Source organism: Neltuma alba, unplaced genomic scaffold (assembly GCF_004799145.2).
Source record: "Neltuma alba isolate B1F8T4 unplaced genomic scaffold, ASM479914v2 tig00006741_pilon, whole genome shotgun sequence".
Taxonomy (NCBI): Eukaryota; Viridiplantae; Streptophyta; class Magnoliopsida; order Fabales; family Fabaceae; genus Neltuma; species Neltuma alba.
Genome location: NW_021634568.1, coordinates 242,979 through 258,296, shown reverse-complemented (window position 1 = coordinate 258,296; position 15,318 = coordinate 242,979). Strand labels below are relative to the sequence as shown.

The following is a 15,318-nucleotide window of genomic DNA, read 5'->3' as shown; positions in this document are numbered from 1 at the left end:
CAGTGTCTGTTAACAACTGACTTTATAGGATAATATAACCTCTAACAACTATATAAAATTAACTTTGACACTATTTATTATAATTTAGTTAGTTATAGTAAGGTATATTATCCTATAAGTCAGTTGTTAACAGTTCTTCTTAGGTTATTAATACTCACTGTTGAGGTTGTCAATGGATCTCTACATTAAAATTTTGTTATAATCCTATTGAGTTTAGTTAAAATTCTTAATGATTTCAAGAAGCGTCCCATTTTAATGTTAAAGTTATTGTATTATGCTATTTGGTTATAATTTACTCTTATGTGGAGGTTATGTGATCTTATAAAGTAAGTTGTTAATGGATACTATTTAGGTTGTTAACACTTTCTCATTAGGTTGTTAATAGCCACTGTTGAGGTTGTAAATCACAATGATAGAGCAAGTGTGAATTTGGAATGTGAGGGGCAGTGACGTCATTTTACAAATAGAATATGTTACTCTAAGGTCCCTTGAGACCTGTCAGTAATTTTGACATTTCGTGTGACCTTATATGAATAAAATCTCTTCTGTGGGATCTTACGTAATTTTCCCTAAGAAAAATAGTTAAAATGGTTTTTTTGAAAAAAAAACCCAATTAAATACATACTTTGCTAACTTTCAAATTAATTGACCAATGATATCCAGTGGAAAAAATAATAATTGATACTCTAGGTGAAGCCCTTGTCTATAATTGATCCACTGGCTACTATTCCTCTTATATACAAAGTCGATGAGCGCCGGTGAATGTCCCGGACAAGTGGTCTAAGACCCACGTGTCCCCACGACGGAGTAGTTTTTTCGTTTGTTTGAAGATGTGGTTTGGCCTCACTGTTAATTGAGAATAAAGGTTTTTGGTTACGCATAGTATTTTTCTACCTGAATGGTAAAAGACTAATTTCTCAGAGTATTATGAAATTCCTCATAATAGTGTTTTTTTATACATACCGTCTCAAAAATCAAACACAAAACATGATATTTAAAATGTCCAAATCTCTTTTATTTAGATCAACATTTGTGGGTAGAATTGCCGCCATGTTTGTGGATGATGCGTAAGGAGAGAAGCATGTGCAGGCCGATCCCATGTGCACGCTGTCCACGACTTCGTAGTCGGCCGGCAGGCCCCGCAGGTAATAAATCGGGCTCATTGTGCAGCACATGCAAAACACCTCGGCTTGAAAACTTATTTGCATTCGCTTTAAGTGTTTATAAGTGAATAAAATTTTTTCTCTCCTATATTTATCTTATATTTTATAAATTTTGACTGAAAAACACCTTTTAAATCCTGAGAACACGGTCAACTAACTTCAACTCAATGAGTTGCACAATTTGAGGGGGGAGATAATGGGGTCGCTGTTAAACATTAATATATTGGGAAAATTAAATATTGTAATCACCTAAATGTCTCACAATTTAATAATTATATTCATTTGTTAAGACTCTATAGAATTTGTTTCTTAATCTTCTTGGCATCTTCCAATCTAAGCTAGGTCTGTTTAAAACAGGAAATAACGGGGCCTGGTTTAACTGTTCATTAACTTCAATCCCACCTAAACCACAGGTATGCGTTTAGCATGAGTGCTGGGGAGGGGAGTAACAATGATGAGAGTCATTTTGGGCAGATAAGTGGCATTTGTTATTTAATGCGAGGACCAATAGAGGTCAGAGTCACATCAGCAGCATAAAGAAACGCCTTCTGAAAAATAAACGTGGCCGCTCCTTCATTGAATGCTCATATGGGTCCCGCCTTATTTGGGAATTCTTCGTTTTCCCGGCAGCCGCACAGTAATGAATAACCCTCCCCCGCCTCCCAATTCTTCCACCGATTTCACCCTTCTAATTTCCATGGTTAAACTAGAGTGGATAGATTTGAAATGATTTCTAAATAATTATTTAATTATAATTTATAAAATATAAAATAAATATGTGAAAAAAAGTTCTATCTCAATTTATTTATGAGTTTACAAGTGTTTATAAGTAATTATGATTTCAATCCTGCCTAAAGGTGGAAAAAAGAATTCCAACTTTTTGTGTACGGATGGCTCAGATTTGAAGAAACGTACAAGAAGAGTAAACATTATAGCCAGTTTAAGGCCTTAGAAGAAAAAAATTCTGAATCTGATTTTTATTTAGGAATAATTTCCCCTTAATCATACATTAACATGTTCGATAGGCTCCCAAAGTATACTGGGAAGTGAATTCAAAATGCAAAAACGATCCGATCCAACCATTCTAACTCTTTTTATTTTATTGTAATGAGTATTTAATTTATGCATTATTCTTCGTTTAAAATTTACTATCTTGTTGACAATTTTTTCCCCTTTGAGCGGATATATTATTTTTTTTTTTGCTAAAGCATAGGTATCGTTCTATTGGAAAGCAATCCTATTCGAGGTACTGTCGGGTACTAAATGTGGCACCTCTTCCAGTAGGGATTTGAACCTTGGTTCACCACATTGTGGGAGACTAGCCCCTTTCGGTAGACCCAACTCCCGTTGGTGATATATTAATTATTTTATTTTGCAATGAAACAAAAATCTAACCTTGGTCTTATTGGGCTTTACTCGGCAGTGTAGATTAGAACTCCCCAACTTGACTGGGCCGGTGTCAATCCACATCATTAGTCTGCCCCCTCATTATGATAGCCCAGTTCTTGACCCCAAATACTGCATATTGAGCCCACACACGATATTGAAATAAATTCCTAAAAAAATTATAATTTTTATAATATACTACCTCCGGTCCTACTCCTCCGGTCCTTATTATAAGACCTAATTTGACTTTTTATTTGGTCCTAATTATAAGACCAAATCCATTTTTCTTTTATAGTTATGCATTTTTTTCCAAGATAATCCTTCTAATAATGATAGTTTTAGCCAATATACTTAATTAGCAAGGATATTTTAGGAATAACAACACTTATTTATTATAAATAACCAACTTAACTTACTTCCTTAATCTCCTCAAATAAGTCAATTGGGTCTTATAATTAGGACCGGATGAGTAATTACTAATTATAAGAAACAAGACCTTATAATTAGAGCCGGAGGTAGTAATATGAATGATTTTTTTTTTTTCAATTGAAGATTCCGTTGTTTGATCTTCCTTTAATTAAAACAAATGCACTTAGGGTTTAACCAAAATCTGAATTATTCAATAATATCATTCATTAAAAATTACAACTAACTCGTTTTTTTGGGGACAAAACATTCATACTTAACCACGTGCAAGATAGCTCTTTGACGCTCTTATATGGGTCTGCTCGCTAAGCATACAATCAGAAAGTGGTCTTTAATCAAAGTATCACCCTACTTAAGGCTGTCCAGTTCACCATCACCATTCTAGATTTGTAGTTTTATCCGCCACATACATTTGAAGTTGTGGGGCTGCATCTGCATCAATAATTCGTCTGCTTGTCACATCCGGACCCGCATGCTAAGTGAATGGCGATTGCTGATGATAACCAACTGTTCGAGGAAAATAGTCCATGAGGATCTTGTTTCCAACGTGACAAGATACTGCTGTATCCTTTCTTTTGCGTGTCATAGAAATGAAACTCACAGTGATCCAAAGGATGCTGTTTTGAGTCTTACATCAGTGAGTTTTGCAAGTGTAATTTATAAGATTAAAGGGTTCTCTCACTTAATAAGCTAGTCTTTTGGATGGACTCCTCCTTTATACTAATGCTCGCAACGGATGTGTGGTGCACTATCTGAAATACATAACTTGTTCAGTCCGGATGCTAATTCCAGGTTTCGTTGGTTTAGTTTTGGATTGGCTGAATAGATAAAAATGTATGGTTTTTTCCGGACGGCAAAGATGCATGCTTGAGAACAATCGAACAAGAGCTGGAACGGAGTTTTATATTATACATGGGGAGGAGGTTTAGGGGAAAAAGATCATGGTAATCCTTCCTCTCATACACACAAATCCTTCCACAACCTCTCCAACTAAATGCAGGCCATATTTATTGTCTTTTTAGGTGAATGTTGTGATATGTTGGCGAATTCTGTCCATAGTGATATCATCGAACGGGTGTACTGTGTTTGGACACCTGTTCATAGCCCTGTCGTCATTACTGCAACTGGCGGCACCAAAATTTACGCACATAATTTGATCAATAAAGAAATATAAGGGATTGCATGTTTCATAAAACATCATAGTGCGTCGTTGCCTTTTCAAGCTTAGTGCTAAGCAGATCTCTCAGGTAAAGCTCTTGGGTCTATCCTTCATCATTTGCTTGTTGACCATTTTGGCGGTCGCGTCGGTATTATGTTTATTCGCTATGGGTGGTAATGCCTGTCTATTTCTGCGTACAAATAACATTCACAAGAATAAAATGCTGCATTTAAATGGATAAATTGATTGACACATGCAACTTCAGATCCTAATCATAGCACCTGATATAAATATCCTTCTGTATTCTTGGTTAAAAATGCGTTAACCGATATCACTAGCCTTTGGCACTATGTTTGTTTTGTCAGAAAAGCATAACCATGAGTCTCAGCTTCAGAAAAGATGAAGAATTTTGGCCAAAGCAGCAAGCATTAATTCTGGGTTTGACCATTTGAGTGCAAATTAAAGCTAAACTTGGATTTGCCGCAATACAGAATATGAATGGCAGATTACTTTTGTCGACCCCTCCTCTCAGCAATTTGTTAGGCAAGTTGGCGAAGCAATTAATGGTCAAATCATCCCCAGCTTTGTCGTTCGTAAATTGATCCAGTGGATGCGACAAAATTAGGAACATGCAACAAAATGCAGGAGAATTGTGTGGCCCACACCATGTCCTGGATTTCATTATACCGCACTATAATTCTTAAACCTCCCACTTAAAAAACTCGAATGCATTTTATCTAAAATACTTCAGATCTATCTCCGCCCTCTATCTGGTTCAACAAAGGATATTAGGCTTTAATTAAGATGCAAGATATATAAACATAATATGTGCGTAAATTTAGGGGTGGAAGTGGGGTCCACGTGTATAAATGAGCATGGCACGCGAAGGGATGATAATGAAAATCGAGAATGTCACTGTCTGCAACTGATGTTGGGTTGAGTTCTATGTGGCTGCAACTATATGTGTATCAACCAACCTGCCTTACACATGTTATAATTGCCCAACCACACACACATTTACGCACTCATAAATATATATATTCACATGCATCACTTTTTCTCCCTCATTTTCCAAAAACCTTGTGTGTGCATTGACATAACTAGAAAGGGATCGGTAACAGGATTTTTTCTGGCCAACAGCCCACTATGTTCTGGCAATGTCTATGTTTGTGCATTAAATTATCACATACTGCAATCACAGTTGTTATTCATCTATATACATAATCATGAAAGTGACACAGACGAAAATATGTGGATCATCAACATGCCTCACTTGTTCATAGAAGTATGAACTGAAATTCGCTTTTTTGCTTTTATCTCAACAAGTATATATGTTAGAATTAGCTTTTCATTCATCATTCATATTAAAATTTAATTTAAACATGATTAATTAATAAATACGTGATGACCTTCCAATGACAAGATGACAAGTGGATCATTTGCGCTTTAAATACGAAGTGTCTCTCAATTGTTCTTTATCTCAATTGTTGAGCTTTTTGCTTATTTTCTTTGTTTTCTTTTCTTATTCTTTCTTGTGTGTTGTGCAATTGTGTGCCATTCCTAATTTTTCCTGAGTCATGTCAGTAATTATTTGTTTTTGAAGTACAAACACAGAATTGAGGAACATATGAAATGGAAATTGTAATGGGGTAATTGCAAAAGAAGAAACAAAGAGAAAAGCTGAGAATAGTGAAGCGTAGTAGTTAAACATAATTGGAAAAGGCATGGATTGTGGTAATGTGGGCATGTGACGAGTTCTAAATGCAGATGGGATACAACAGAGTTTGGATTCTTTATTGGTTTCCTATGTGAGTAATACTGATAGTGGTCACACCGTCATCCACCACCTTTTCGCTTTCAACTAATTGTTTCCCTCCCTTTCTTTTACCATTTCATCTCTTCTCATATTTCACCATCTTCTCTTCCCCGTATTTGACATCTGTTGCCTTCCAAAACTCTTTCTCTATACATAATTTTTGTCATATATGTACGTAGTTGCATAAAGATGAATGTCACACAATATTACTTAGGCTCCTGTAGTTTAGAATTCCTGGTTAACTGATGTCCCAACAATAAACCTATCACCAAAGGTGCAATGCAAGGCTGCTTCAAGAAATCATCAATATATGGCAATCACTGAACGATGAGGGTTTTGGAGGGTGAGGGCGGGATCTACGCGTTTATAGTTTCTATTTTATTTTACTTTTTTATTGGAAAGCATACACTGATTGTAAGAGTCATGGTGGGGTAATCTTCAGGATAAAGACTTTCTATCTGATAAAAAGGAATCTACAATTACTGTATGAAATTTGAGAAATAAATCACTGAGATTGAGGTTTTGAAGTTACGAGGTGATCGCAGTGTTAATTGTACATCCAACTCGGAAGTTTTGCTCAGTCGAATTGCTTTGAAAGTAACATTTAATTTGCCCCTCATAAACACAACCCCTTCTATATTAAGTCATCGAAGGACGACAATTACAGAAAGATCCAAATAAATCTACACTGAGGGTAAAACGGAGGGGGGAAAAACGATGACAAAATGACGTTTTAAGAGGGAAACTACCATACCTGTATATCTAATGCTACCTCCACTCCTAATGAGAATCTCGTTTGTAGTCTACAAAGGAGATTTTATAATTAGAACAAGAGGTAGTATAATGTAAAATGGTGGTGTGTGGTATTTGACAGCTGATCAAATTATGAGAAGCCCCAGGAACGCCCAAGTTCAGACTGAAGATATGTTTATGATGGCTTGGTGTATATGCCTTTTTGGGTTTGTGTCTGTGCGTCATTGATTTCGTATTAATCAGTTATAATATCATATCATATTGCCATCAGATGTTTTTTTAGGTAGTCTAATGTTGAACATAAATTAAGTCCAACTTCGAGAATACTTTATTAATGTCTTGCACTCCACAACTGAAATACTTAAACTAAAGAGCAAGGTCAATCATCATATGCATTCTTTTTTAATTATAAAATAAATTACATATATTTAAATATCTAAGTATTTTACTTATTTATAGTAATTAGAGGCTTTTAATGGCAAAAAAAAAGAGGCTTTTATCGTACATTTTACAATTTCAATTCTTAAAAATATCCAAAAAAATTTTATAATATGATTTTAAAAAAAAAAAGCGTCTTTGTGTGTATACACAGGTAGAAAAAAGGAAAAAGAAAATAGTCTTTGGATTGACAACCCGCCCAACAATATTTAAATTTGACTTCATGAATATAAAAATATGTTGGTGGGTTTGGTAAGCAAGTACTATTCACCTTAGGTTTTTTTTTTTTTTGGCTTCAACACCTTAAGTAAAGTTTATAAATCAAATTTTACGAATAAAAAAATTAGTGCCAGCAACAGGATTTCATGTGATTTAACCAACTTCAATGCGAATTAGAGTTAGATTTAATATTATTTCCAAAAATCAACCGGTATCTCTATCCTAATAGCAACCATCAGATTCATAGTTGTTTTTTTTTTTTTAATTAAAGTAAGAAGGGAGATGATAAAGAATTTTAATGTCATCTTTGTTGGTAAGACATTGGCTAGGGTGCGTGCGTTTTTTTACGTAAATTGAGGGATTGAAGGTCAACTACTTAACACATAGTCAGTCAATTAAATACTGATTATTATGGATCCTCAGCGTAGTTTTTCCCAGACTAGGGCGAATTAATCTGCAAAACAGAGACAAGCACGTTTGAGTTAGTCATGCGTCCTTAGATATAATTCCTCCCGTTATTTTTAAATTATTCTCTGGATAAATCAACGTTTGATTTAAAAAAAAAGAGAGAGAGGAAAAATCAACTGCGTTGAACCATACATATAATTTCTCAATGTTTAATTGTGTGGCTAAAAATCTTTGCCTAAAACTAGGAACTAATCCAGGAAGTTGTGGTGTGTCACACCTTAAATTTCATCAAAGCCTCACCTTTTTCTCTTCTATAAGTAACCTCCACACCCTGCTTCTCTTCATCATCAGTTTCTCGTTTCTTCACTGAAGCACACCCTCACGCCATTAAAACTCTCTTCTCATAATGAGTCTCCCAAAGTGTCTCATAGTTTCTTCAGTAATTTGCCTCCTTTTTCTGATTATTAAGAATAATGCTGTTGAAGCGTTTCATGATATATACCCACTTCTTCAATCAGTCTCGGCGACTAAGGTGAATCAACTTCGCAGAACTGGCTATCACTTTCAACCTCCTAAGCACTGGATCAACGGTAACATATATCCTTCATTATTTACCGTATGAATTAGCCCTAACTTCAGCTTCGTTTGGTGTATGGAAAATCTATATAATTTCTTTAGAGTCTTTAAAATTCTACTAATGAAAACTTGAAATTTTGCCTCGATCTGATCATAGATTTGTACGTGTAAAATCATAATTTCATAATAACGTTGAAGTTTAGAAGAATTGGTTTACTCCCATATACAGCATTTTGGGTTTTCTTTTCAGCCTATTTTTTCTCCGGGGCATGACATATTAGCCATATGCCATATATTAGGGTGGTTTTTTTGTCACACGCATGCATGGTGACTGAGTGTTTCGTAGCATCATAAACAAAGAGTTTCTGAGGCATAAAACTCGCAACAACGTTAATTCCATGCATGCATGGAGGCAAGAATGTTGTAAACACAGAATTCTGGTGAAAAAAATGTAAAATACTAGCTTTCCTTTATTTTGCTGTCTCTTCCTTCTTAGTTTGATAAAAATTAGTCTTTGAGCTCATTCTAGTAATAAGAGGCATGCATGTTACGTCCTTTTTATTTCTTCTCTGTTCTTGTCTTTTGAGTAATATATATGAACAAGTTTGGCAACTCGATCCATTACATGTGCTTTGAATATTTTGGCCCAAACAGCTGGTTCGATCGACACGGTTAGGTATAAACATGATTTTTCTTAATGGTGAAAGAGCATCGATGGAAATGTGTGTGTGTGAGAGAGAGAGTGATCTAAGCTTTATTAACCTTATGCCTTTATGCATGGGTGTCCAATTTACAGATCAGAACTCTTCTATTGGGATTTGGGAATCGATCATGATACTTCGGTTTCTTTTCTGCTAGGTTTTTTAACAGTCGAATATATATAATACAAGCAAATGTACGAGTGGGAATTCGTTTTCCTTTGAATTCATGTCGGATTAATTTGTGTTTGAAGTCTTACTTGATCGGGACTTGTTGGGGATAATGACAGCGTAAAGTTGTCATATTGGAATTTGGACACATGGTCAGGTATTTGATGTAGAAATACTGAAAAGGAACAAAAAGAGAGTATTGTGGCTTCCTCTCAAACTAAAACTATGTTATCCCAAAAAGATAATCCATGTGATGTTGTGTCGACTGGGGATACTACTGTACTTTTCTCATTGCATTTTCCTCACCATTCTTCTTCGCACATTTCTGTGCTAAAAAATAAAATCCAGCTTGTTGCTGATTTCGAAATCCACATGCAGCTTCCACGATTTGAATGTAGCTTAGTGGCATGAAAGTGACCGACCTAGTGGCCACTGTTCAGTTCTTGGTGACTTTTTACCATGTCATTTTTCCCATATATTCAATATTCTTTTGATACCACAATCACAATGATCCCTCTCATTTTAACAAGTCGCCAGCATCCAGATTTGCAAATGTTCTTGGGGCCCAGATGGATCTAATATACAGTAAAAAGTATGAACAACTTATTTTCCTTTAATGAATAATGCATCCCCGAGAGAGATAATTAAGTTCGTCCGCATGGTTTTTAATATTAGCCTCATAGATCATCACTAGATTTTTTTTTTTTGGGGTTACATCATCACTAGTTTTAATAATTTCCTGCCGTCCTAATCATACAGATCTTGACATCATGAAAATCTCCGTCCTATATTTTAATAATAATAATCTCACAATTAATCAGTTAAAAAAATGATCGGTCAAATCAAATATATTAAATTTTTGGCACCTTTATGGCCTTTCACCTTTGCCATTCAAGATTCATAATTTTTCAGAGTACTTCTAAGTTCTAACTTTTTTCGTGTTACCATCCTTCTTAATTTATGGGGTTCAAATTGGCGTAATGGACGAATTCATCACATGAAGATCCAAACGGTGAGTCTTCTTCTTCCTTCCCATATGCTGCAATATAATTTCATACATGTTCCTCTGGTGTTTTCTGAGATTCCACGGTGCATGCCGAAATAGGGCCTATGTTCTACAATGGATACTACCACCTGTTCTACCAGTACAACCCCAAAGGAGCCGTGTGGGGAAATATAGTGTGGGCCCACTCCGTGTCAAAGGACCTTATCAATTGGGAAACTATTGAACCGGCCATTTACCCCTCCAAACCGTTCGACAAATACGGGTGTTGGTCCGGTTCGGCCACCATTGTTCCCGGCAAAGGACCAGTAATCCTCTACACTGGAGTTGCGGATGAAAAACAAACGCAGGTCCAATGCTATGCTGCACCAGAGAACGCATCGGACCCGTATCTCAGGAAATGGGTGAAGCCCGATTCCATGAACCCGCTGGTGGTTGCAGAGATCGGCGTCAACGGCAGCGCTTTCCGTGACCCAACGACAGCGTGGCGGAACAAGGAGGACGGTCACTGGAGGATCCTAGTCGGCGGGAGAAGGGGGCTAAGGGGAGTGGCCCATCTATATAGAAGCAGGGACTTCGTCAATTGGGTCAAAGCCAAACACCCGATCCATTCTTCGGCGTCCACGGGCATGTGGGAATGCCCCGACTTCTACCCGGTTCCTGTGAGAGGCAAACAAGGGCTGGATACATCGATGGTGGGGAATGACGTGAAGCACGTGTTGAAGAATAGCCTCGATATGACGAGGTTTGAGTACTACACAATCGGAAAGTACATTCCGGAGCAGGATCGGTATATCCCGGATAACACTTCGGAGGACGGTTGGGGTGGCCTCCGATATGATTACGGTAACTTTTATGCCTCCAAGTCATTCTTCGATCCCGTCAAGAAACGAAGGGTCCTGTGGGGTTGGGCAAACGAGTCTGATTCTAGGGTTGATGATGTCAGAAAAGGATGGGCTGGAATTCAGGTAGCATAATGATTGTAATAATAAGTGATTTCCAATTCTCTCCCTCTTTCTTTAAGTTGACATATGTATACGCTTTTCAGGGAATCCCGAGAACAGTATGGCTTGATTCGAACGGGAAACAATTGGTTCAGTGGCCGGTGGCAGAATTGAACACTCTTAGAGAGAACCAAGTTCAGATGAGCAACAAGAGGCTTCGAAAGGGAGACTACGAGGAAGTAAAAGGAATTACAGCTGCCCAGGTCTGATTATATATAATAACATGAAAAAACTTTATATATATAGTGATCTGATGTATTCTAATAATGGTATATTGCATGTATGCAGGCTGATGTGGAAGTCAGCTTCTCGTTTTCAAGCTTGGAAACGGCAGAACAGTTTAATCCGGAGTGGGTGAACGCACAGGATCTGTGTGCTGAGAAGGGGTCCAAGGTTGAAGGTGGGGTCGGACCATTTGGGCTCCTCACTTTGGCTTCTAAGAACCTAGAAGAGTTTACTCCTGTGTTCTTCAGAGTTTTCAAATCTCCAAACAAGCACGTGATTCTCTTATGCTCTGATGCATCCAGGTTTGGCTACCAAGAGTTACTTTTCATGCCATGGAATCATGTTGTTGGTAAATGTGTTTTGATTGGTTTGGTTTTCCTCAACAGTTCATCTTTGAGGAGTCATGCTTACAAGCCATCATTTGCTGGCTTTGTGGACGTGGATTTAGCGGCAGATAGGAAGCTTTCTCTTAGGAGTCTGGTATATTATAACAGCTAGCACACTATATCCGTCAACTGTAAACACACACACATCCATAGTACAACAAGTTGTACTGTACTGAGCTTTGAATTATTATGAAATTGAATGGGCAGATTGATCACTCGGTGGTGGAAAGTTTTGGAGCAGGAGGGAGAACAAACATACTGTCAAGGGTTTATCCAGAATTAGCCGTAGGCGATGCAGCCCACTTGTTCGTGTTCAACAACGGTACTGAGCCGATCAATGTGGAGAATCTCAAGGCTTGGACGATGAAATCTGCTCTTAGAAACTAAAATAAACATGCTTCTATATATGCTGTGTTTATAATTAAGGCGCAGGATTCAACTATGAATAATATAAGCCCGTGACTGCCCTCCTACTTTATTTTTCCAAAGATTCATTAATAGTGTCGTCTCGTTTTCTTTGGCAAATATAATGTTGCGTTATTTAGTATTATTTTCAGTTGCTTTTAATTTCCCATAGAAAGCAATTTTCTAGGAGCCCCCCTTTTATGACAATCATCAGCAACAGGATATGGATTGTGGCGTCTTTCAATACCAGCCAACCATGACAAGGCCGCGTTTCTTCCTTGGTCTGCCGGAAAAGAGAGCGCGTAAAACGAAAGCCTTTCCAAATAAAGTATGATATAAATTAAGGAGGCACTCAACTCACATTTATATTATAAGAAATGTATTGAATCTTACTCTCAACCTACTCAATATGCTTAACCTCTATTACCTTGCACAACACTTGAAGCTTCAACTTATTATCAAGTCGTTCTAATCGCATGCATAATTTGACGATTCTCATTTCGGGAGCTTAACGCCCATGAATACGCATCTATAAGATTACTTAAAAAAATAGACATGCAAGCCAAAGAACATATTTTAGAAAATAATATATAAATTTATTATTTTCAACGGAGAGAAGGGGAAAAGACTAAAAGAGGCTCCTCTCACACCTGCCTGCGCATATATATGCACATAAGTGTATTACCAGTTCACACTACACAAAGCGCCTCGGAAAATATTGCTGACCCATAAATTAAGAAACACGGTATACGCTCAAACATGGCGGCCAACGGTACTGTTTACGACCGAGCAGCAGCCGTGAAGGAGTTCGACGACTCCAAGATCGGAGTAAAGGGCCTCTCCGACTCCGGCATCACTTCCATCCCTTCTATCTTCGTTCACCCTCCTCATACTCTCTCCGACCTCCGCTATTCCTCCTCCTCCACAGACGCCGCCATCCCTGTCATCGACCTTTCCAACGTATCCTCTCAACCCCACAGACCCAAAATTGTTCAACAGATGAAGGAAGCCGCAAAAACATGGGGATTCTTCCAGGTCATCAACCACGGAGTCGACGTGTCAGTCCTCGACGAAACCATTGTGGCCATCAAAGCCTTCCACGAACAGCCCCAAAAAATCAAGGCCAAGCTCTATAAACGCGAAGAGGGACGGGGCGTCATGTACGCCAGCAATAACGACCTGTACCGGACCGACGCCGCCAGCTGGCATGACTCGCTGCAGGCGTGGATGTCTCCGGAGGCCCCGAGGGCGGAGGATCTGCCGGAGATATGCGGAAGAGAAATGCTTGCGTGGGACTCGCATGCTAAAGGGGTGGCCGACACGGTGATGGAGTTGCTGAGCGAGGGGTTAGGGTTAGAGAGAGGGAAGTTCAAGGAGCTGACGTTCTCGGAAAGCAGGGCGATGGTGGGGCACTGCTACCCGTACTGCCCGCAGCCGGATCTGACTATGGGTATAACACCGCATACGGATCCGGGCACCATCACGGTTCTGTTGCAGAACCAGGTGGCGGGGCTTCAGGTCAAGCACGGTCATCACTGGGTTCCCGTCAACCCTCTCCCCGGTGCTCTTATTATTAACGTTGGCGACATGCTTCAGGTACTATTACGTACACTTTCTCCATGATTTATCTAAATGACAGATATGATACTAGACAATTCTTTTGCAGCAAGCATAATATAATATGCAAATCGTATATATTTTGATGATTTCTCTCTTGTTGGCTTCTGAAATTGATGTGCTTTGTGTGTGTGAACTTTGACTGGCGGGTGGAGATTGTATCGAATGGAGAGTACAGTAGCGTGCAACATAGGGTGCTGGCGAATTCAGAGAAGGAACCGAGAATTTCAATAGTGATATTCTTTAATCTGAGGAAATGGAGAGGATCAGATGGTCCCGATGGATATTATGGGCCTCTGCCGGAGCTTCTGTCGCCGAGAAACCACCATTATACAGAGACTTCACGGCGAAAGAATTTGTCGACAACTTTTACAGCAAGGGGATAGATACCAAGTCTCTCCCTCAGAAACTTGAGATTCAACACTAAAACTGATGTTGCTATGTTGTGTGTGTCGTGTGATATTTCCCTTTCCTCCTTTCCTCCTGTAAGTATAGCAATAATTATAATATAAGAACGTTTGTGCATTATCGTTATTTGATGGGACGTTATAATAAAAATAATACTGCTAATTAATTAATGATGAGTGATATTGTTGTCATTTATTATATCAAAATATTTCCAATTCAAAAGTCGTCCTAGATTCATCAATACAGAATAATATTAATTTTCACCGACAAGAATACAGAATTATTATTATAATTATGTACTACTTTCGGTCCTTAACATAAAAGCCTGTTTGTCAGCTCTCTGGTAACATGCAAAATTTTCAAAAACACTTAATATATATCACTTTCTCAATACAAAAACTAATGTATAAAATTAAAAAAAATAAGTTAATCATTTAAAACAAATTGTATTCATTTTTAATATATTTTTTAAAATATTTGTGTGAAAATTTTATTAATTTATTAATTAAGTCTTACATCTGAATAACATTACGTTTCAAACTCATATTGTGGAGGCACGAGTGTGATAGTGTGGAGGGTCAATAAGAGGAGGCGGAGGCAGAGGCGGGTCACCTTCTCTTTCCACTCTTTACCGTCAGCTTCTATTCTTTGACCACCAACATTCATTTTATATAGTCCTCTTTTAACATTCACTTTCTGATGACTTTAACATTAAAAATTCCTTCTAGGTCGTGGGCCCGTACGTACGTTCCATTCTCGCCACCCTTCGTTAATTTCTTCGTATATCTCACATGTCTCTTTCTTAAAGGACACGAAGCAGAATGGAGAAACCCCTTTGAACAAGTTTTCTTCCTTTGATGAGGTGTGTCTGCGCGTATCTTGTCGAGTGGATGTGAGCCCCTGAGCTTCCCATGCACGCGCCGCCGTTTCGAACCCTCGAAGGCTATGGCATTGAGCCAGTGAAGGTAATGAAGCTCCGGAAAGTATAACACTGAGGAGAATTATTGAGAGATGACATGATAGAATGGAGAATGTAGAGAACTAGAGATCAAAGAAA

The 15,318-nt window shown here is 38.0% G+C and overlaps 1 protein-coding gene and 1 pseudogene across 1 annotated transcript; both read left to right on the top strand.

The window, feature by feature from the left end:
* Positions 1-10,318: 10,318 nt before the first annotated feature.
* LOC114751054 (beta-fructofuranosidase, insoluble isoenzyme 1-like) lies at positions 10,319-12,218 on the top strand. Its single transcript, XM_028939719.1, has 5 exons — positions 10,319-11,184; positions 11,265-11,423; positions 11,509-11,747; positions 11,832-11,925; positions 12,039-12,218. Exons 1-5 carry the CDS (start codon positions 10,324-10,326, stop codon positions 12,216-12,218), a joined length of 1,533 nt encoding a protein of 510 aa, XP_028795552.1. The 5' UTR covers positions 10,319-10,323.
* A 675-nt stretch (positions 12,219-12,893) lies between these two features.
* Positions 12,894-14,301, top strand: LOC114751053 (1-aminocyclopropane-1-carboxylate oxidase homolog 4-like; annotated as a pseudogene).
* The last annotated feature ends 1,017 nt before the right edge of the window (positions 14,302-15,318 follow it).